General features: G+C 32.1%; 1 protein-coding gene across 1 annotated transcript; it reads right to left on the reverse strand.

Annotated features, from left to right (window-relative positions):
* Positions 1–5,432: 5,432 nt before the first annotated feature.
* LOC108911272 lies at positions 5,433–22,622 on the reverse strand. Its single transcript, XM_023456215.1, has 6 exons — positions 22,492–22,622; positions 21,792–21,926; positions 20,258–21,735; positions 13,104–13,308; positions 12,873–13,045; positions 5,433–7,471 (listed from the first exon to the last, which is right to left on the reverse strand). Exons 2-6 carry the CDS (start codon positions 21,910–21,912, stop codon positions 6,545–6,547), a joined length of 2,904 nt encoding a protein of 967 aa, XP_023311983.1. The 5' UTR covers positions 21,913–21,926; positions 22,492–22,622; the 3' UTR covers positions 5,433–6,544.
* Positions 22,623–24,175: the final 1,553 nt, after the last annotated feature.

Raw genomic sequence — 24,175 nt, forward strand, 5'->3', positions numbered from 1 at the left:
ATATAAAGTTATAATTTCTTCTACGCATGGTCAATATTACATATTATATCCTTTTAATAATAATAAATTATACAGCAGAAATAAGGATACAAAATGATATCTTGACAAAGTGAATATCTGTAGGTATATCTAAACTCTTTTATTTAAGCATGCCTATACACAAAAACAAATATAAACATTTGTACAAAATATAAAATAAATGACGTCTATTTCACTTGATTCATCCATATTTCAAATAGTTCTCACTGACTAAGTAGTTGCTCCTCAAATTATATCGAAACGTATAGTTGTTGTTCCATTTTCTTAATTCTTGTCCCTTGTCCTCTTGTCTGTAATAGGTAGTGGGTATAACTATATTTAGGTAGATGTGACGCAAAATTGGAAATCTACACATATCGTTTTAAACATTTTGCATCAATATTCATTATTTTATATGCACCTTACAATAACTACAACTACACACACTACAAATTATCACATAAAATAGCGTCAAAGTAAAGATGAATAACAACGAAACCAAGCAAACTGACTAAACCGCAAACCTACCCTAACATAATACGAATTGAAACGACACACGGGAAACAAATAAACTCGCGCTGTTACGCGCAGTCTACGCAAGTCACGAACATAAATTTTTTCTAGACTTGTGTTATAAATTATGCTACCACATTTTTTTTTCTAATTATGTCTTTATATAAACAAAGGCAAATGAACTAACGCTTCAGGTTTGGGGATTGAGAGCAAAATTTAACTAATGCCGATTGTTCCATAAGATAAGCAAAAATAGCAAAGGGTTGTTCGTCTGTTATGTTTCCGAGATCGAAAGGTAATGTTTCGAGTAATGTTTCAAACTCTCTTCAATTGTAACGTTTCGGCTATGTTTCACTAAATAAGTTTTCAAGTGCTACATTTCTGTAATGAAACAGAAACGTTTCTACTTAATGTTTCAAATGTTTAGTAAAACATCTCATTTGCAACGTTTCATTTACGTTTCGTGTTTAGAGGGGCTATACTTTTTTCATGACCCATTTGATGAGACGCCTCTTTTATTATCATTCCCAAGACTTTCCAACAATAAAATCACGCCCAGTAATTTTCATGATTTCTCGATGATTTTTCACCTTTATTTCTTGGTCTAAAATGTCATAAACGTAATTTGAAGAATTCCAATAATGCAACTTGATACGCAGAAAGATTAAAGGATTCTATATTTATATAGATTTTGATTTATAAATTCTATGAATACATAATTTGTTTGAATTTATACTTACCTCCTAAAATGCACCTTTTTTTAAAAATTGTAATAAAAATGTATACAGGGTGATTCAGTCATAATGTTATTAATTTTAAAGGAAGATAGGGAAAAATTAGTAGAATACGAATACGTGAACCTTGACCTACCGTAATATGTGGTCATTAACCTAGCTTTTAATGCCTGTTTTATCCGTAAGGAGCTACATCTAATAAAGACAGCTTTTTAGCTAGACACATGAATGAATAAGATATTTTATTTACATTTTAAATATTATTATTTATTTGTTAGTTATAAAAACAAATGTATAATGATAATAATTGTTTTCGAATGTTAGGTTATTACAATCTAGTATTTTTAAGATTGTTAACGTATTCACCACGTTTTATAATTGAGTTTTTAGTATCATGTTTAATTAATTATTCAGTTTGTAGTACGTATATCTTATTGCTTTTCAATGAGTTTGGTACCTACCTATTTATAATGACACTACGGCTAAAAAAAACGCCCACTCATTCGTCTCTACCTTTGTTACTAAAGTTTTAGGATCCGCTGAACTTTACCTTCGACTCTAGACGACTGGGTAAAAAATCAGCCATTTCTCTTCGATCCTTGAATTTGCTTATATTTTTTAAAAGGTCGAGTAATGTTTTTTTTTCTGTCTTTATTAGGCCTTCCGAATACGTGGATAAAATGAATGACATTATGACTGAATCACCCTGTCTATATATCTGTGCTGTTTCAATCACTTATTTGTCTTAGTAGCAGCTAAAACAAATACTTATTTCTTACCTATTTTTTTTTAGTTTTTTTAAAACCCTGCACATTCCATCATTTTTGAATTTTTTTTCTTTCATTCCAAGAATAACAAAAATAAATACACAACAAAATATTTAAAATATTTCTTTATTTCATAACAAAAAGAAACGATACATATATCTGATATATAAATTTCTAGAAAAACTTAACAGTAGGTCATTACGTACAAAAATCAAAGTAGTTGTTACAGTCTATACTTTCTAAATTCGTATGGTTCCGTAAAAAACGATTCAATATTTATTTTCATTTTGCCTGAAGAAGGTATTAATTAAAAGTAGGTATAACTAGGTACCTTTTAAAGTTGTAGGGCTACATGTTTAAGGTGGCTATGAATCAGCAACGGCTCACGAAAATTAGTGATAACATTTTCGAGAAACGAATTGTGTTCTTTTTTAAATGATTTTAGGCCCGTATAGAGTACGTTTGTGATGAAAAAAATTCAAACAAAATCTGCGAAATGAAAAAAAATGGGATTCCAGGCTTATTATTATTATTATTATTTTCATAATCAACTAACAAATACAAAAAGGCGTTTTCTTACTTTTTCATTTCATTTTTAAGTTACAGTTACATAAAGTTTTAAAAATGAAATGTTAATATCAAAAGACAAGTTGCATATACTTTTAGTAGTAAGAAATAATCTATAACCTTATATAATCATGCGGTAGTTAATTAACAATTAATTATTAAAGTTTGTCTGGCAAAATAAATGTTTTAAACGGGCGTTTCTTGCCGTGCTAATTCGTGACGTCATTTAGTGCAATCGAGAACATGAATGACAAGGGAAGGAGGGCCCAACAGCGTGAGCATAGTAAATAACAATAGTCCAGAAACAGACAAATTCACTTTGCTTCGAGGCTCCCCATAAACGCATTTCTTCAGATTAGGTTCCATCACAGTAGTAAACAACTACGGGGTGATTCACAAATGGTGACCAAAAATAAAACCTCGTACTCTTTGGTGAATTTCCAGGTGACTGTCAGTAATTTGTAGAAAATTGAAAGACGAATCCGAAAAAATCATGGTTGTCTAAAGCAGTGGCGTACTATTTTATTTAGAAAAATATGCCACCGATACCCTGTTTTAGGATTTTGGACAATGTTTACATAAATACATGCCCAATTTCAAGTTTAACATCCTGTATCTTTTTATGGAAGCGCCCTAGATAAAAACTTTATAGGAAAGACCCCTTAAAATGCACCAAAGAATACGAGGTTTCATTTTTGGTCACCATTTGTGAATCACCCTGTATAACTAATTTGTAATATTGAAAAAATTAATTTATTTACAACTGTTACTTGTTAAAGGTTATAGACTACTATTATGCAGTTCTAAAAATTATATATTCATGGAAGTTGCCTAAAAATTGGAAGAAATAAAAAAACAGCTAATTGAATTTACTTTCGACTATTATAAAAAATATTTGGGAATCCTATTCAAGGTCTCAGACATTATTTTCATCACGCGATCTCAATATATATACCAATTTTTTAATTTTCATGAACCGTCACTGCTACGGATGTACTACAATGATCATTGAAATATTTCTGTGGAAAGATATAGATCATTTTTATTTTAGCGTCGATGTAAAAATAAAACAAAGATTTCAGACGATTCAGAAATTATATAGCTCCTGAATCATCATCGAAGAAGGCTACACTTTATCTACTAATACCACTAGACAAAATCGTGCAATATTATGAAATACTTGCTGATAATAAAAGGATTTCTGCAGAAACAGCGACGTAAACAAACGGTATCTAATCAGTCACATCCCAAATTAAATAATCGCAACAATATGTTTGCCTATCTGTTATGAAAAGTATCAGATTTCTCACATTTTATCAAAAATATATATAACGGTTATATACAGGGAGATTAATAAGTATATTTCTAGTGGAAATTTGAAGTTTCCACGGAGGTAATTGCTATTGGGGAAAATTCTACGGTGTTAGGAACCTTACTACTTAAAAAAAAGGGGCATGATTAGCAAAGTATTAACATCACGAGTAGTTCCAAGCTCTTTTAACTAAGATGGCAAAATCAATTATGTAATGCATAGATCTGTATGTATATAACTTATTAGCGTACCAAGTTATAATAGGGATTCCCTTCCACCGCACAAATTTCCAACTTCTAGGCTGTTTTTTTGAGCTAAAATGAACAGTATGAAGCTAAATTAAGTTTTCGATGAGTCGCCATGAACTGGAAATACGAACCAAACCGATATACTGCGTGTCGTGGTTAACAGGTGTGTAGGCTATTAAAATCAGTAAAAAACAAATGAAACTCGAACATTTTTCTATCTAATAACATTATTCCATCTGCGATTTTTGTTTTTTAATTATTGAGGGTTAATTGCTAGAAAAAATGTAAATTATTCGTGAAAAAGTGCAAATACAGCAAATTGTAATTTTTCGTATTCAGGAAAAATTGAAGTAAAATAATTAAAATAATACAGGAACTTCTTAAATTTTTTAAATTTATATTTAACATTTAAAAAGATCCTCTTAGAAATTAGTATGAGGTGTAGAATGTCATGTTATTAGATTTCGAACAAAAAAAAAATTGCTAATACAATTTTTAAAAATAGATCTTACAAAATCATGGCACACTTAGGACTTGCAGTTTTAGGAAAGTTAAGATTTTTAAGTCATTAAGTAAAGGCTTGTACACATACAGGGTGATTCATAACTGATCCAAAAAAATTTGGGAATAGATGGGGCATAAAAAATGGGTCAATATCGTAAAAATTTTGTAAAATCCTTACAGTTTCCGAGAACAAAATTATTGAAGCTGTACTACTTTGAAGCATTACATCGCTGGACAACTGTAGTCTCTAGCGTCATTCACAATACATGTGGAGAGCCACGTGCCTCATCGCCTCCCAATACAATCGTGGCTGCGATAGTGTTTACAATAGTTTTTTAGTACCTAGTTAGTGTCAAAAATGGCTTGCGTGTATAGCAACTCGGAGTTGATGGATAACGTTTTAATTTATGGTGAAACAGGACAACATTTGCGTTAGTTTGTAGAAACTGAGTAAGACAAGATCAAATGTGTTTACATGTCGATGGACAAAATTTTGAACATCGGTATGTTAAATTATTTTGTTAATTAAAACCACAAATAAATTTTATTAATTAATAACAATAGCAGCAAAAGCAGTTGAATTTGTTGATATAAAATGCTATAAAATTCTATTTATTCCTTTCCTTCAAAATTCTTTCAAGTTTTTGTCAGTTTTTATCACTGCCACCTTGACGGTCACATAAACGAGGTCAGGTTTTACAGTGGACCAGTTCCCAGTGCCATGCAGAAGTGTATTTTTAAATCATTTTCGAACTGCCTTTTTTGATTTTTTCTTTACAAAATTGTATTTGTAAGAGTCCATCCAGAATTTTTATTTTGGATATGACTGAATCACCCTGTATATACCGGGAAATACGGCAATTTCCGTCACATTAGGAATAAAAAAATTATGACAAATAAAACTTTATTAAAGCAAATTAATTTGTTCCAACGTTTGAAATGATATAAAAAAAAATAGAGTATTAAAAAACCCTTAAAGTGTTGCGTAATGAACAGTAAACATATCAACATTTGTACAAAATTTGGATCAGTAAATAAATTCTAACCTAAATCAATTTTTAGATTATTTCGCCTAGTTTGTTGAAATTTCTTCTCCATCTTCCAGATTTTCAAAAAACATCCGATACCTTTAAGTGTTTTATAATGGCTATATTGAAAAAAAGTGTCGTAAATTCAGAAGCTGTTAGTACAAAAAAAATAACATCATTTTACATTGGACCATTTGTAGGGGAACAAATTTGATATCTTGAAGAGGTCGCTAACTGCAATCTTTCCGTAACATATGAAGACTTTTTTTTTGAGGTTAGGTTTCCTACATTAAAATTGCATGTCACAAACTAAAATTTGATTTTTAGCAAAAAGGTACTCTTGTTAATTACGATAATCCTCGCTTTTTTTTCAAACACATTCTGCCGCACTGTGAATTTCTCGATATATCGTCTTATTGCTAGTAATATTGCATTTAATAAATAAAAGCTCTGACAATAAGATTTATTTTACTTTGATGAAATGTACTTGATAAAAAGAGCAGTACTACAGGGAGAACCTTTTTGTGTGTTGAAACACAAAACGTAAAAAACCTAACCTCAAAAAATTCGTCTTAAAAATGGCACCGAGATAAATTGCAGCTAGCGACCCCTACGGGAGACTTGAAAACTAACGTCGACTTTCAAAAATTCTCGAAACTTACCGGTACAAAATTTCAATGTAACAAATGTTGGATATGTCGACAGGAAAAAATGGGCTTACTTTTTGATGTTCCATCAGCTGTTGAATTTACGGAAGCTTCCTTCAAAACCACCCGTATCTTACTTACAACTAAATCGACCACAATGAAGCAAACACTCGCCCGTTTATCCTAGAGCAAAACAAACCTACAAACTAGTAGCAGTCCATACTATTCACATCGCTGCTGTTGTATTCCTTCAGTATGTCGTCTAATAACGACTCGAACGCGTCCATCCCCCTCAGCCACTTCGCCTTGTCGTTGGCGTGCGCGTCGAGGTCGGTATCGACGAACCTCAAAAAATCGCTCGGCGTCATCACCCGCCTAAACCTCAGCTTTAAACTACTATTAGACATTTGATCTGACGGGTTGTACATGTCCTGCAGGAGACACATATCCTGGGAGTTGATGATCTCGTCCAGGATAGAATCCGTGATGTCCTCGAAGTGATTCGCGCAGCTGTTTTGCTGCCCGCCGTCGCTCAGCTGGGACATGGGCGACATATTCAGACTGGAACCGGTCGAGGTGCCGGGTATGGCGTTTGAGTAAGGCGGTGACGGCGCGACGTTGAACGAACCGAGAGGACTGGGTGGAGTACTCAGACTCGTATCGGAAGAGTGTACTTTGTAATTCTTCAGCAACTCTGAAAATTTTTGGATGATCGCCGTCGCAGTTTTCGATACCTCTAAATCGCAGTCGTCCTGCAGCGTCGTTATCAGCACCGCCAGACACCCCGTCTCGCTTAGTTGATGCAGAATTTTAATCAGTCTTTTCCTTACCTCTGGCTCGTTCAACGTGACAATTTTCCGGTGCTCCTTGGAGAACGTCACCTTTGGAAAACAGCCGTCTATCATACCTTGGTGCGTCAAGTGGTGCTGGATGACACTTTCCCAGAATTTCAACGCGTTCACTTTCACCTCCCAGTGCAGGTCTGCGGTGGCCGCGTGGGTCATTATATCGTAGTATTTGGTCAGCGTCTCTATCGGAATGTCGCGATGTTTGTAGATATCAACCACCAGGGAAGCTGCTTCGCATCGCACTATGCCCTCCGTTTCGTGCTGAAGGATCTGGATTATTTTTTCCTAGAATTGGGACAAATGAATAAATTCAAATATTCCCAGAATACACTTCCTATCAAAATGTATGTATCGTTAAAAGAACTTCGAATTCAAAGTTGATTTCCTCGCGAACAGTAACCTTTTTTTTTTGGTTGAAGAAATCAATTTTTTTCACTCAAAATTTGAAACTCCCTGTAGAACGCTAAAATAACGAAGATCTACTTAATCATATTGTACTTCCATCTTTCCTGACCAATTTGTTTTTTGATTCATGTCATTATTATTAACTGAGAAACAATTAAGTTAAAACGCATCAGTTTATCATAAAATTTAAAATTTAGCATACAGCATCTCTCTTGGCGACACTGCAAACAAGAGAAACATAGAAAATTGATCCAGAAAAAATTTAATTTGTGTCATCGATGTAAAGTCCTCATTAAAAGTACATATTGACTTATTTTCTTTTTGTTATGGAATTAGTGCTTTCTTCTTTTTATCGAAACATTTTTTTTATCGTTTTTAAATATACAAATAAAAAAACGAATTGAAAAGATGGGACTATATTTTAATTCAGCTTACGAGTCAATTTTCAGGGAAACCTATATTATTCTGCTAAAAACTGATATTTCAATAAAACTTTTTGTGGGAGAGATATGATATAACGTATAAAGTATGTCATATTTTAAATGTCATTCCTACTCAATGCCTACTGCCCCAAAACACTGCTTTGCACCTACTGGCAGAGTGACCTACTAATCATAGACAGACCAGTAGGCACAGCGAATTAATAGGCTTTTTTCGTGACGGAAAATAAATGAATATGCCTGACTTGAAGTAACTATTTCTACCTCTTTTCAACTTATATCTAAACTTTAACTATAACAGATCGTGAAAATGTAAATATTCATTGGCAGAGAATTTGTAACTTAATTTTTTCATGTTATTTTCTTCATCGTTTAACGATCTGTCATTAGGAAAATTCAACACAAACTCCTGACATTGATTTGACAACTGGGAGATAAATATGCACATAAATAAAAAAGATATTAAAATACCCACAAACCCACTAATTACTTTGGTTGAATATACCAACAGGGTATTCAGTTGAAATGTGAAATGTTCAGTCATTTGATATAAATTTGTGATGTTCTACAGTAGTTCAAATGTCTTACTATTCTCTCAAAATCGAAAAATTCACACACACAACATGAGTTCAGTCACGAAAAAAAAAATCACAATTTATGAATGAAATCCGCCAAATAAATTATTTCCATAATATTATCACAGTTGTACAGGGTGTCCCACTAAGGTCGGTGAGGTACGATATTAGAGAAAGTATAGGCCCTAGAACTTGGGAAAAAAATAGCGCCAATAAATATACAACACTTTCGTTAGAAATTTCAAATTTATACTACATTCATCAATTTTTTTGTACTGATTTCATTTATGTTGTGAGTACACATGTCCGCAAGAGACCCATTTTAAGTATTACATCAAGAGCGCCAGCCTGACGTCGCCCGGACGCACCAGAGTTCCAGGAAAAGGTCCACGGCAGATTGACGCCAAGGACCTACTTACACCTGTGAGCGACTCCACACCACGACGACTCTCCAGCGAACGCTCACCCCGACAACACTTCTTTTTCACTAACGCTGTTTTCATTAAAAATACTTTATTTTTACCGTTACGAGAGAGATCTATTTTGCTGCACACCGAAAGCAACCCTCAATGTAAAAAAAAACTATAGCATTGCATTTAAAATTCTTGAAAAAAATCCATACAACGGTATTCTTTTGAACGCCATCTACAAGTTTCCATGTTGAAGTAAATGACTTTACGCAGTCACAACGAGATAAAGCAGGAAGAGACCTTTCCAATGAGGTATAACACTCTTAAAAAAAATGCATTTTTGAATTTTTTTGAATCCGTCTATCCATATTTGTACTATTTAATGTACCTGAATAGGAAACATTTCTGAAAAAAATTCAACTGTATGTTTTGGTATGTATTTTATGTACATTTCCCACTATTGTAACGTTTTAATGATCACTGGTTTCTCATATAAATGTCAACTGAAGCTAAAACGACAGTGTGCTGATTTCCCATTTGGGAGTCATGTTAAAGTAGCAAGGCTAAATAATTTGGCTGGCCGATTTCATTCATAAATTATCCAGCTGCCCACACTGATCCGTCTATACTGTCGTACTATGAAAGCATATCTACAACTTTTCCACATCTATTTCAGAAAGCACCATTTCGAATTTATCCTAGTAAATTTTATTTTGGACAGATTAGTCATAAGCATTTCAGAAGTTTATTAATTTTTGGTGTTGCACTAGACGAAATCAACTTTTTAACTTATGATCCTGTGAGCAACAACTACTTTGCAAGCTATACGACCTGTCCAGCATTAAATAACACCCTCAATATCCAGTAAATAGTTGCAGTTATTCATTCATTAGTTGAGTTGCCAGACCAGTTTTTAAACTAATCTATGTCAAACGATTCTGCTGATGAATGATCCTGGCCGTTTGCTAGGTACTGGGATGTAATTCAATAATGTACAGGACTGTAGTTCGCAGAATAGTTATTTCCCACAATATCAGTTACATTTCTAACTGAACTTTATTGTTGAGGAATAAATCTATAATTAAATATAAAAATCACTAAAATCAGCTTTGAAATACATGTTCATTTTAGCGATGGTTAATTTTGATACAAAGTGTATTACAAAAAACAGACAATCCGGTGTGAAACCGTTTGCCCAATGTTGACAATTCATGCCTGATTACCAGCTTAATTAACAAAATGAGTTTATTGCTGTGGCTAATTATACTTGATCCAAATCTTATTTATATACGTTTCTAAGAATTAAGACCGACGAAATTTGATAACCAGCAGTTAGTTTATTAATTGATTGATAAATATATACAGTTTGCAGTACATATTTTATAAAATTTTGATGTTTATTAAGTGTTCTTAACTTTGCATGCTCATTCATAACTCACTAATTTAATTTAACATGTTCACTGCGAGATAATCTCAATGCACTTTGTCCTTCACTGCGATACATATCTTCGGGGATATGTAACAAAACTTCTTCCGTCTGCGGTACATATCCCTGGGGATATGTAATTTTTTTACATTTGACACTATAAAATTAAAAATAACACAATTATTGCTAAAAACTTGCATGTATCTGCAACTATATATCCTAGGATACTAACGTTTTCATTCGCAAAGAGTTTTGAAAAGAAAATAATGGAAAAATCATTATTTCTAAAAACTACAGATTCTGCAACTTCAAGATACAGAAAAAATGTGATTATTGAAATTCGCATTTTTTTTATAATGAGTACATACCCCCAGAGGTATGTATCGCAGTGAACGTGTTAAATGAAGAAATATTGAATTAAATTAACTTAAAAAAAAAGGTAAAACCTACTTTATCTAAATTTTAGGAATAGAATAAGAATTTTGAAATAGCTCGTGATTTTGAATTTCCTAGTTTCAATGAATGGTCAAACTAGCTTGGACGGCCTTTTTAAGCAATTCGTTGAATGGCATTTAAAAGCATTTTAAAATGTTAATCACACACCAACAAAATTTAACTTTTTTTTGGAAGCAGAAACTTTAATATATATTTCCCAAGAATTTAGGTGCGCTGAATCCGAATCTGGCAGCAGAATTGCTCTATCACGTCAGGTTTTTGAGATATCCTAACCTAAAAATGCAAAAACACTGTTTTTCGTCATATTTGAGGTTATGTAGTAATGCCATCTATTCTATTTAAAAAAACTAATACATTGAATCTAAAAGTACAAAGCTCCCTCCTTTGAATGCCGTTAAGTTTGCTCAAATATCTTTTTTTTTTCGTTGAAATATCACATGTTGAAATTTGTAAGTTTCTCAGTTTCTTAATATGCGAAAATCTACTAAGGATCTCTTAGACATCAAGCAGTCGATTGCAATTCAACTTCATACCCATACGGTTTGTGGGTTTGAAGTTGGTGGGCTTGGGGTTTGTAAGCTTGTAGGTTGTTTGTAAGCTTTGTTGTAGGTTCGGGTTTTGTGGGTTTAGGGATTGTGGGTTTGGGGTTTGTGGATTTGGAGTTTGTGAGTTTGAGTTCGTATGTATTGAAGGTTTCTGAGTATGAAGTTTCTGAACTGCAATCAACTGTTTGACGTCTAAGGGATCCTTAGTAGATTTTCGCATATTAAGAAACTGATAAACTTAGAAATTTCAACATGTGATATCCCAACGAAAAAAAAAGATATTTGAGCAAACTCGACGGCACTCGAAAGAGAGAGCCTTGTACTTTTAAATTATATGTATTTTTTTTTGAAAAAGAATAGATGACATTACTACTTAAATATGACGAAAAACGGTGTTTTTTGCACTTTTAGGTTAGGATATCTCAAAAACGTGACGTGTTAGAATAATTCTGCTGCCAGATTCGGATTCAGCGCACCAAAATCCTTCGGGAATGCATATTAGTATGTCTGTTTCTTGACCCTTGTTGACCTGTGATAATTATTAATTTAATCAACAGGCGGTTTTTTCTGAAGACATTCGACATGTTTTCTTTGTTCCAAGAGTAAGGCGAGTCATATAATCTGTGTAAGTTGAATAATATCAAAATAACTACACAAATATCATAGATTATTACAAAAGTACTGTGCTTCTTGCTGCTTTGAAGGGTACAAAAAATTGTATACTGAAAGATAACAAAAGAAAAAGAAGAAAATTTATGGCATACAGCCTTCGCTTTTTTCCTTTAATTCATGAAACTTGTCAAATATCGTAATTAAAACAAGGAATTTCACCACCTTGAACGATGACATAAAATTGAAAGTCCTTACTATCCACGTGCACAAAGTAAACACCAGATAAACACCAAATTACGATAAATAGTTCTTTGAGTTTTAAGATGTGCCGTATGTCGGAAAAATATGTATAAATTTATTCCACAATTTCAAATATTAGATCCTATCTTTTGGGTATCAAAAAAAAATCTAACACCGACTACTTCAAAATAAACATTTATAACATAATTAGCGACCAAGTTATACTTGTTTACAAATTATTATGTACACTATTTTTAGACTGTGATTATTTTATGCCACCCAAGTGCAATAATATCTCTAAGGAATAAATAAAGTTTAATATTTTGTATATCTGGCTAAGGCTTAAATAAATTCTGGTTATGCACAAAATTGTTAAATAGTTCGCAATATCTTATCATTAGAGATAAATTTAAAAACAGTTTACGAACTTAATCAATAGAAAACTTCAATCAATTAATAATGCAAATCATTGAACACATTTCTTATTACTTTGACAAACTGCTGCCACTTTTCTGATTCTAATTTGGAATCGTTCATGATAACAAAGTAATATCAGAGAAAAAAATATATAACTTACATGTACGTTGCTACTTTCCAACAAGTTATTCCAGAACGCTTGCAGTTTCACCATTTCCTGAAGGCATTTCACAGCCGTAGCCCTGACGAAAGACTCGCCATCAAGCAAAGCCATTTTCAAAATCAAAGATGGCAGGTCGGCGTCCAGGACGATATTCCGGAAAGAAGGAAATTCTAAAACAAGAAATAAACCGTCGCGGCAATTCTTCTCATGCCCTTGTATCGAACTTACTCTTGAATGCATTGTGTGATATCGTGCAGAGTACTTCGAGAGCCGAGTCCCTGATTTCCCAAGTGGGGTCGTGTAGCTTGGCGTACAACAGGGGTCCAACTGCTGACATTGTGGAATCTCGGACATTATCTATCAGTAGGGCCATGTTGGGTGTTAGGTATTTCGCTATCGATATGTTTACTAGCTTGAGACCCTTCACGACCAACTAGAAAAAAAAGAACGTCAAAGGTTTTTCGATTCTAAATCGGCTTTAATTGGTAAAAATATGAATTTGTTGGAAGCCCAATACGGGCCAGACTAAGGCGTCTTTAAAATGGTATCAATTTTTTTATCAGTTTGTCAATTATTAAATAGTTTAACCAGTATTACAGGAAATTTAGTTTTAAAAATTATTTTAATCTTACAAATTTTTCGAAAAAATTACGGTTTTTGAGAAAATCCGGATTTTGTGAAACAGCGTCATTACTAATTGAATCAGACAAAATTAGAGTTTGCAGCTTTACGACTAGTAGGCTATGATTTCATGTGTCATTTTTGACATTTACAAAAAGTATCAAGAAAAAGCAATTTCATTAAATTAGATCCTTTATTTTACTTTTAACATATTAAAAAAAAAAAACTTACAAACAAACCATTAACAAATTCAACTTTAAGCACATGAACTACCGATATCATTAAATAGCATTGTTGAAAATAGCCACCATTTTCTCCAATACATAAATTTACCTTCCGCCGAAAATTAAAGTCTACTCTGCGCAACGACTGGATCATTTTTTATGGCATTGCATTTATTATTTATACGATTCCATAAATCTGCTTCAGATACAACCGGTGTAAAATAAACAAATTTTTTAAAGCCTCCCAGAGAAAGAAATCACATTTATTCAGATCTGGTGATCTTGGTGGCCAATTTTGTGAATAATTGTTTCCTCGTCCTATCCATCTATTCGGGAACTGCTGGTTTAAGAAATCTCGTACATTAGCACTAAAATGCATCGTGCATGAGCCACATTTGACGTCTTAATTGCAAAGGTAAATCATCGAATAGACCAGGGAGAGTATTTTGTAAAAAAAATAAATAATTTTGACCATTCAGCCGGTTTGGTAGAATAACTGGCCCAATTAAATAACGTCCGATAATACCGGCCCACACGTTTATTTTAAATTCATTTTGAAAATGGAGAGGATTATTGCATGTGGATTTGACTATTCATGGAAATTATGCAAATTTGTGAAACAGGTCTCGTCTTGGGGTAACAATTATTGAATATTTTGGATATGATAAGAATGAAACAGATTACGTCTTATAATTCGATGGACCGTGGCATGTGGTATATTAAATTTTCTAGATAATCGCCTGGCGCTGATATAAGGGTTATTTTCAATACTTCTTAAAAGTTGTACCTCGTTTTGTGTGAGTAAACAAATTTTTAAAATTAAATTTCTTGTAATACTGGTAAAACTATTCAATAATTGGCATACTGATAAAAAAGTTGATATCATTTTAAGGACTTCTAACAAATTCATATTTTTACCAATTAAAGATAACAATAAACACAAATCATGTACCAAATTTGATTGCTCTATGTCAAAGCATTGCTGAAATATTATTGTTTTTCAATATTTAACACTCATATTCAGTGGCCAATGCAATATCTCTTCAACGGTACATCTCAGAGAAAAATGTTGCACAAACAATCATATTTTAAGATCCTCTACTGCCTGATTTGTGTCGGTAGTTATGAAACACCCTGTATAGTGAGTCAGACATGTAGGAAGTGAGATTATTGATGATTATTTTAATAAAAAGAAATATTTATTTGTTTTATAAACTTCTTAATTCTCGAGATATAGGAAGTTTTCAAAAATATAACATTCTATACACGCTTTTTTCATTAAAATAAGTAAGAATTAAAGGTATTTATAGGACCTCGAAAATATTCCGTGATATCAGAATACTTTCTTTTTTACATTTACATAATTATATATAAGATCAATGACTTTTTACTTTTACTTTGTTAAGATTCTAGGCCAAATTTCATCAAACAATCCCAAGTAAAATGTAGAAAAAGTAAAATCTTTCTATACTAGCTATTTTCACATATTTACCTTAGTCAATTATTTAACAATGTTAATATGTTAGGCATGTGTATTTGTATTAACAATATTTAGGCATATCATTTTTAGTTTTTATAATTTTTTTAAATTCTTTGTTTTTGCTCAATACAATTTTTGCTTTATATTAAACTAAAATATATTTATATAGGTATTTTTAAATAGATAAAGAATCTCTAAACATAATTGAGTATTTTGGAAATTTGCCAAATGCTTATAATCGATAACGCTATTTCTAAGAAAGAACGTGTCTTCCATCTTATTTAAGAACCAAAGCATTTTTATGTTAATTGCTTTTCTTAATTTAAAATAAGCTTATTACACAGCTGAATAAATTTAAAATAACTAAAAATATTTGTTCCAAACAAAAAATTCGAGGAAGTAAGTAGCCAAGAGATGGTGCTGTGCTGCTTTTATTCGATTCATTGGGAAATTAAGTCTTAGTCTCAGTATTCCTCCGTTACTGTATTTTACATTGTTTTATTATTCAGTGATTCTTTCCGATATTTTAAATACATTATTACATTATTATAGTTATAGACAAATCGAAACCTTTAGTGGTTGTATTTAAAGCTGTGCATATATCATATCAACTTAAAAAAATGAATGTTCGAGATGTATCTGTACTCTGTTTACAGACTTCAGCATTGCAGTGCGCATCAAACGAGATAAAAGTATTTTTAGGACAGACGTATTGCCACACAAGTCGTTGCGTATTTGTAGTTATTACACAGGACACTATCTCTTCTGCAAATAAGTCAGCTACTTTGACATCATCATTATTATATTTGCCTACCGGTTTACTAGTTTTGAACTTGCCTATCTACAACTTTTCAAGTCTGTCCTTTTTTTTATAATAATTGAGTACATTTATGGCCTGTATCTATTTATTAAGTACACGAAATGAAGATAAATGAGTGTTTTCCCAAACGTTAAGTCTGTTAGATATCAACTGATTATATGTCGATTATGGCATGGAATTATATAAAAGTTAATTGCGGTTTATTACAAAATTAAAACCACAACAACCTTGTACAAACTGAATATACACGGACAACAGTATAATCAAATACATTATTTGGTACAAAATATTACTTGCCGTTTCGATAATACAACGTTACAAACGTCAATTAAAGAAAAGTATGACTTTCAGTCGAGACTTGGTGCAATCAAAATATTTTTGTTTACCTATTTATTTCAGATAAGTTGAGAGAGTCTCGTATTATTAACAGACGCAGATGCCGCGAAATTGCCGATGTACAAAGGCAATTTCAATTTAATTAATTACTAAATTCAATGTCAAACTAATACCATTCGCAAATGATTTTATTGTATCAAACTGATAACTACACTTCACGCTGCTTATTGAACAAAATAGAACTAAATTTTCCAATAGTTTAATTAAGATTTAATCAACAGATTTAAGTAGCGTAACAATTAGGTAAAGATAAATTGGGCATATAACTGTTATATCGTAGAACACAACTATTGTGATAGACATTTTCATCAAATTTATAAAAATGTACTTCAAGATTCAATTTCCAATTGCAATAAGTGGCCTCTTTACATTATATTATTATTTCATTAACTTCTACTTAAAATTGTACACAAGGTTAAATTCACGTATATCCAATTTTAGATAAACTTAATCCTAAATTCTAAAATTTATGTATTGCTAACCAAATAAAGCTTGTTTAAACTGTTATAAACTATTTTCTTTAGATTAGAACTGGAATAACATATTTGTTAGTCTGATGTTTGTTGCATATGTTTTTAAAAGAGATAAATATTTAATTCATGAATACAATTTGGTAGATAGAAAAAAAAAACTTTATAAACTTTTGAAATATGTATTGTATCGACAGTTTCAGACGAGGGGTTGAACACACAGTCATTTTGATCACTTTATTAAATATTAGGAGTTACAAATTTTGAGATATTAATTTTTAAAGGAAAAATTTGACAGATGCAAGGGTCCGCGGAGATGCTAGTAACTCTTTTCAGGGGCGTGATGTCAAGTGGATTTTTGGTACATGTAAAGGGCATAGGTAACACTACATTATGGTATACTAACAAATAAACATTTAATACCAGGTGTTTCATTTTTGTTGTTACATTTTTATAACTTCAAAGAGCTATAATTTGTTAACTTAAATGGAACACCCTGTATTTTTTTACTCTGTCGTAGGCAGTTTGAAATTTCCCTTCAAGCCATATAATCATTGTTAGGGTTGCCGTTACTACTTTTAGAGATTTTTGCAAATTTCTATTTATTGGACAGTTTTTCTCATATCAGACCTGTTGTGAAATTAGCCATGACCAGAAACACCAAAAACAATTGAAATAACATGACATTTGACAAGTTATTTGTCAAACTATTGTTGTATCTAAATAGTTTTTGTTGAAAATATAAATAAAAATGCCTAGAGATCGTTTAAATTATACTAATGAGAATTATTTTAAATTTGTTTGTTATTTATGGAAAATGTGACAAAAGTAATTTCAAGAATATGTAGAGAATCTGCTTTTCCTTTTTTCCATAAATAACAAACAAATTAAAATAATCCTCATAAGTATAATTTATTTAAACGATCCCCAGGAATATTTATTTACATTTTCAGCAAAAACTAACTTGACAAATGTCGTTATTTTAATTGTTTTGGAGTGTTTCTGGTCATGGCTAACTTGACAACAGGTCTGATACGAGAAAAAGTGTCCAAAAATATAGAAAATTGCAAATATCTCCAAAAAATAGTAACGGCAACCTTAACAATGCATATATGGCATGAAAAGAAATTTCATTCTGCATACGACAGAGTAAAAAAATACGGGGTGTTTCATTTAAGTTAACAAAGTTATAGCTCTTTAAAGTTATCAAAATGTAACAGCAAAAATGAAACACCTAGTATTAAATGTTTTAATTTGTTGGTATACCATAATTTAGAGTTACCTATGCCCTTCACAAGTACCAAAAATCAGCTTGATATCACGCTCCTACAAAAAAAAAAATAGTTACTAGCATCTCCGCGAACCCTTGCATCTGTCAAATTTTTTCTTTAAAAAATAATATCTCAATATCTATAACTCCTAGGTATAGGGAATATTTAATAAACTGACCCTCAAAAATCAAGTAGAATTTGAAGATGAAATAATAAATAGGTTGTCCCATTTACAATAACGAAGTTGTAGTCGACTTCCGGTATAACCGGGAAGTGTTGGAGACTTCTAGATATTTCAGTTGTGTTCGCCCTCGGGACATTGCCATGTTGCCAAATTTTCAAATTTTTTGGAGCAGTACTTTCTTAGATATCGATCGACGCAGTTGCCGATGGGATACCCTGTATATCTTGATTACCATGATCAAAACTTGAATATTGAAGAATATAAAAAGACCTTCTTTGTCATAATTATTTAACTTAAAAAACTTGATATTTTTTTGGTGCACAACTATCAAATAAATGATTTGAACATTAGTTTGTTTTATGCATAACTTATAACTGCATTTTAATTTATTTATAGCTTTTGTGGTTGCCATTTATTAATTCTATTTCTTCATTAATTTTATTATGAATACCTTGAAGATTTCATAAGATTACTTTTAAGGTAAACCCAGAAAAATGTATTCAGAGGATTTAAATCAGGAGTTAAGTGCATAAAGGGGAGGGTCTTGCCAATATTTAAAAAAATTTAACTGCAATTTTAAAAAATCCCCATTGAATCGAATAGTACTTTTAATTTTTGGATAGGTAGATTTTGAAATATTCCAATGGCAAGCGAATAACACTGATTTAAGTCCTCCGAATTAATGTTTGTGGAATTACCTTAAAAATAGAGTTTATGAAGCAAAGCCACTAATCTTCCCAATATTCGTAATAAAATGACTCAAAGAAGTAGAATATATGAGAATCACAAACTGACAAGAATATAATTTCTAACATTTAATTTTTTTATCTTTTTATGTTGTGAAAAAGTAATTAAAAAAGAAAAGTCGGGCGGGATTAGACCAAATATGTAACATACAGGGTTATCCAAAAGTCCCGGTATGGCAGAAAAACTTTCGATGAAAGCATTTTTGGAAAAAATGTTTCAGACAAAAGTGTAAGGATTTTTCCCTGGCTAATTGTCAAGAATATGGCGCCGCAGTAAAACGAATGAACAGGTGCAAAAAACGATCAAACCTTCAAGGTTTTAGGTACTGAAATCTGTGAAAATACTAACTTTTTTATATACAACTCCACATGTCCACATTCTTATAACATTTACTTGCTTAGTCCTATACATAAAACTGTTTACTTTTATTTATAAGTACGTGAAAATAATTCTTAAAATGTGGGGTTAGAATACCAGCAAATGCATGTTTTATAAACGCTTTTTTTTAAGTTATTATTTTATTTAAGTAAATTTAAATAACAACAATGAATAAACAGAACATCAAGGATTTTATTTTTGTGCTTACTTTTGTTCTACAAGTTTTACTTTTTAAGATTTCAGTACCTAAAAACGCCAGAAATTTGACTATTTCTCGGCCAGGGATATGGCCACCTTAAGAGAAATTAAATAGATTCGCGAGTGATGCGTGGTGAGGTCGATAACCTCAAGATTGGGAAGGTCATAAAAGTGAGAATAACAAGGCATTAATATTCGTTCACAATCCAAATGATGGTCAAGACTTTTCTTAATTTATGCAGTTGGGAAATGTCCTTTTAAGACTTGTTAACGACAAGAAATAATTTTGTGCAATTTTGCAAATGCTTGTAATTGTTTATAACGTCTGGAATTGTTTGTAAATGTACGCATTGTTTGTAACCGTATTGAGTACAAAAGGCAAATAAGTTGAAAAAAACTGTTACAGTTAATACACAAGTTTAAAGCCGACATTGGAAAACTATTAAAACTCACTAAAAATCACCAAACCGGGCCAATAAATCAAAACCAATTCTATTGCATCTATAACTTTTGGCCAATTTTTTAACGACTCATCAGAACAAAAAAAAGTTAAATGTGAAACAGGTTCAAACTATACAGATAAAAGAACTTACCTTGGTCGGCCACGTCGGTATGCTCAGAAATTCAAACGCCAGGTTCATGACACAGATGGACTCCAAACTGTCCCTCCAGGTGAAATTAAACTCGTTAATAAAAATCGCAATAGCGTCCAAAAGCAGCGCCATATAATTGTATTCCTTAGCTAACATTAAAATATTTTCGGGTTTCATTTTTAGCGAATTAATTATATCCTGCAAGCAGTATATCAGCGTCTGGAAGGCTGCAACGCCCTGATCTCGCGTAAACCTTGACTTCGACTTAATTAGGTAATTTAATGCCAAAGTGGCATGGTCAAACATGTAGGGGTTGTTTGCCAAGTAATTTCTCCATAAATAGAATATTCTCACAGTGGACTGAATAGACTTTTTTAAGAGTTGGTCCACGTAATGTTCACGCACTTCGTCTTCAGACAGTCTCTCTTCCGCCTCTTTTTCCCCTAACAATCTCAAACTGACCGAAATGATTGGGAATAACTGCAACATCAGCAACTGATTTTCAAAGAGTAAGGGTACGGGATCGTCGACATTCCTTACACAGGTTGGCATGAACCTTCCGATACACTGCCAATAAATGTATCCCGTATAAGTCAATTTCAAAATATTAATCACTGATCCCCTGTGGACGTTTTCTGAGAATATATTAAACACTTTCGATGATTTATCACTTGCCGACTCGACATCTATAATCTTCTTTCCGGAAAACCGATCGTACAACTCGAACATTGTGATGAGGAACAGCAGTTTGTACAAATCGAATACAAATTCTTCATTTTGTGCTACAACCAACAAACTCCTTAACTTCTGTTCCAAACTGAACTTATCAATAAAGATCATCACTACCTTGTGATTATTGTCCGAATTAATGTCTTCCAACATTAGTTGTAAAATCTCAGTCAGCAGCATTAAACTGGTACACAGAGACTGGTAGATCGCTTGGTCTCTCACTTCCAAAACGTTTGTCACTGCACTAGGGGACACGCAAGGAGAATTTGTACTCAACGGGGCCACAATGAGTTGTATAACGTTGTGACAGAAACTCTCGTTTATTTTTATAGACTTTCTTAACAATGCCGTTACGAACCGATAACCTTCTTTTGTAATGTACAATGTTTGATTTTTTAAAGTTAAACACATTATGTCCGCCCAATAATTTGTAGAAATAATCCATTGTAGACCCGACTTGTGATCTAGAAACGAAGAAATCAGTCGAATGTATCCTAGTTTTACAGACGGGTCGGTGGTCGGTTTCTTTATACCGATCAGTGTAATTAGACGTTCGAAAATATTACGGCTGTTCAGCATCACAAATGTTTGTTCATCTTTACATATGTAACTGGCTATATTCAATGTGAACGATAAAACTGCCGGGGCCGAATACACTCCTAACTTTTCCCACTGAGTAACGGCATCCCCTATCCAGCACGAGACATACTGATTTATGTCGGTTCTCCAGGCCTCGTCGCAACCATTTTCTGTAAAATAAAGATGTTAACAAAGCTGTATGCCAAACATTTTACTCTCCAAATACCTGGCTCTTTCGTCAGGTGGGTCAGTAATGAATTGAGGTACACATCATTTTTTATTTTAAAATCGGACTCCAGTAACTTCTTCAAAACCCTTATTATTTTTTCATTGTAATCTGTATCCATTTTATATGCCTAATCTGCAACAAATAGGCATTTTAATACAGTAGCAAAGAAATGCACAGCATGATTTCATTTTGATCAAATGAATAAAATTATACTTGCATCTATTTTTGAGTTATCTTTGATTCAATGGAATAATTATAACATAATTCCTAAATATACCAAACAGATTTCCTCAAATCATTTTCTTTAACAAAATATATTTTTTATATCTGATAACACCATTACAAGACGGAGTTTAGTAATGAAAGTAATGATAACAGCAATTTGCCCTTGAAAATTCATAAATAAGTAAAAAAAAATCAGCAAGAAATGTTCTTATTTCGTACATGCGAATATCTATCTTCATGGGAATTAATGTAAAATTACTGAAATATTATTCTTTGTAAGTAACATAAATGATTGCTGTTGCTGTATCATTATAATAGCATTAATTTAGGCACTGCTCTACGATTAGTAAATGATTTGTCTTGCAGATAAACATTTTAATAAGAAACAATCACTATAATTATTTACAATGGACTGTAAAATACATAAACCGAAGCGTAATACAATATTTTAATCAAAAAAAAAATTATTTACCTGTCATTTTACTGTTTCCCTCCGTCTTCGTCTCCTTGTCTCCCAGCTTAGGATACCTTTTTCCTTTTTTCTTTTAATTATTTAGTCTCTTCATGATAAAGAAAAATTGTCCTTATACCTTACCCACATACTTCTATCCTATACTGATCATTTTGCAATTGACTTGAAGCCGAAAAGTGGGGCGACGTACCAGCATATTCATACGCATGCGTTTACTTTACGGGTTTTGATTGGTTGAAAGGAACCAAGAACGGTGAGCGCCGAGCGGTAAAAAGCCAAACCGAGCTAACCTAAAAAATATTCTCATTTTGTTTTGTGTTGTGCTAGTGCTTTGGTGAAACTGTTATGGTATAGTGTATATTTTAATAAATAAATAAATAAATGTATCTTTTGAGTTTTATTTCATAATCTGTTTAAACCTGCACTAATTCTTCTATTAATTTGTCTTGTGTTGATATTTAGTAAAAATGTTTCAAAATTATACTCGATAAGAGCCTTCCTTAAGGGCCTTTAAATAGTGTTTTCCGCAAAGACAAATAATTTCAAACATTTAATAACTGAATAATCTAAAGTTTATCAAATAATAGGACTGTTATGTCATGCCACCTGAGTATTTTCAAAGACGCCTCAGTAAAACGAATAAACAGGTGTAAAAAACGATCAAACCATCAAGGTTTTAGGTACTGAAATCTACGAAAATACTAACTTTTTTATATATAACTCCACATGTAAATATTCTTATAACATTTACTTCCTTAGTCCTACATATAAAATTGTTTACTTTTATTTATAATTACGTGAAAATAATTCTTAAAATGTGGGGTTAGGATAAACAGAAAACGCATGTTTTACAAACGCTTTTTTTTTGTTATTATTTTATTTGGGTAAATTTAAATGGTAACAATGAATAAATAAAACATCAAGGATTTTATTTTTGTGCTTACTTTTGTTCTACACGTTTTACTTTTCAAGATTTCAGTACCTAAAAATGCCAGAAATTTCACCATTTCTCGGCCAGGGATATGGCCACCTTAATCATGGACATTATTATCGGATTGGTCTCTTACAGATATTTTATAGCATGTTTTTTTATATTATTAAATAAACTGCAGAAACCATTATAATAAACGAACCATGCATATGTATATAGTTTTAAAAGCATATAAATTTGTATTCTGTTTTATTTTATTTGAGCCTGCAAAATATTAAATAGGTTATGCAGATACTTACGTTATTTATTGAAATAACTAAATAGTAAAATAATGTGTTAGATAAGGAGCATATCAGTAGAGGACTCATAGAAGAAAATGGTAGAAAAGTAAACATTTAGAAATTGAAGTGAACTCAGTGAAAATAGATTTAATATCTTATATGTATATATTCGGCTATAGTACAGAGCATGCCGTGACAATCTTTTAAATTTGAATGCAACCGCGCCTAATTATGGAACATGCGCAAAACACACGGAGTACGTCTCGCCCCCCCTTTTTGGAAACAAGGTCATCCATTGAAACTATAGGTAATGATCAGTATAGGATAGAAGTATGTGACCTTACCGCATGACATTTGTTAATTTGTCATCTTCAGAGAAGTGGTGAATGAACGCACCCCTAACCCCTAGTTGAACTGATCCGTTCATTAAGAACCATGTTACCCGCTTTCCTTCAAGTTGGTGCGTTTATTG

Source organism: Anoplophora glabripennis, unplaced genomic scaffold (assembly GCF_000390285.2).
Source record: "Anoplophora glabripennis isolate ALB-LARVAE unplaced genomic scaffold, Agla_2.0 scaffold353, whole genome shotgun sequence".
Taxonomy (NCBI): domain Eukaryota; kingdom Metazoa; phylum Arthropoda; class Insecta; order Coleoptera; family Cerambycidae; genus Anoplophora; species Anoplophora glabripennis.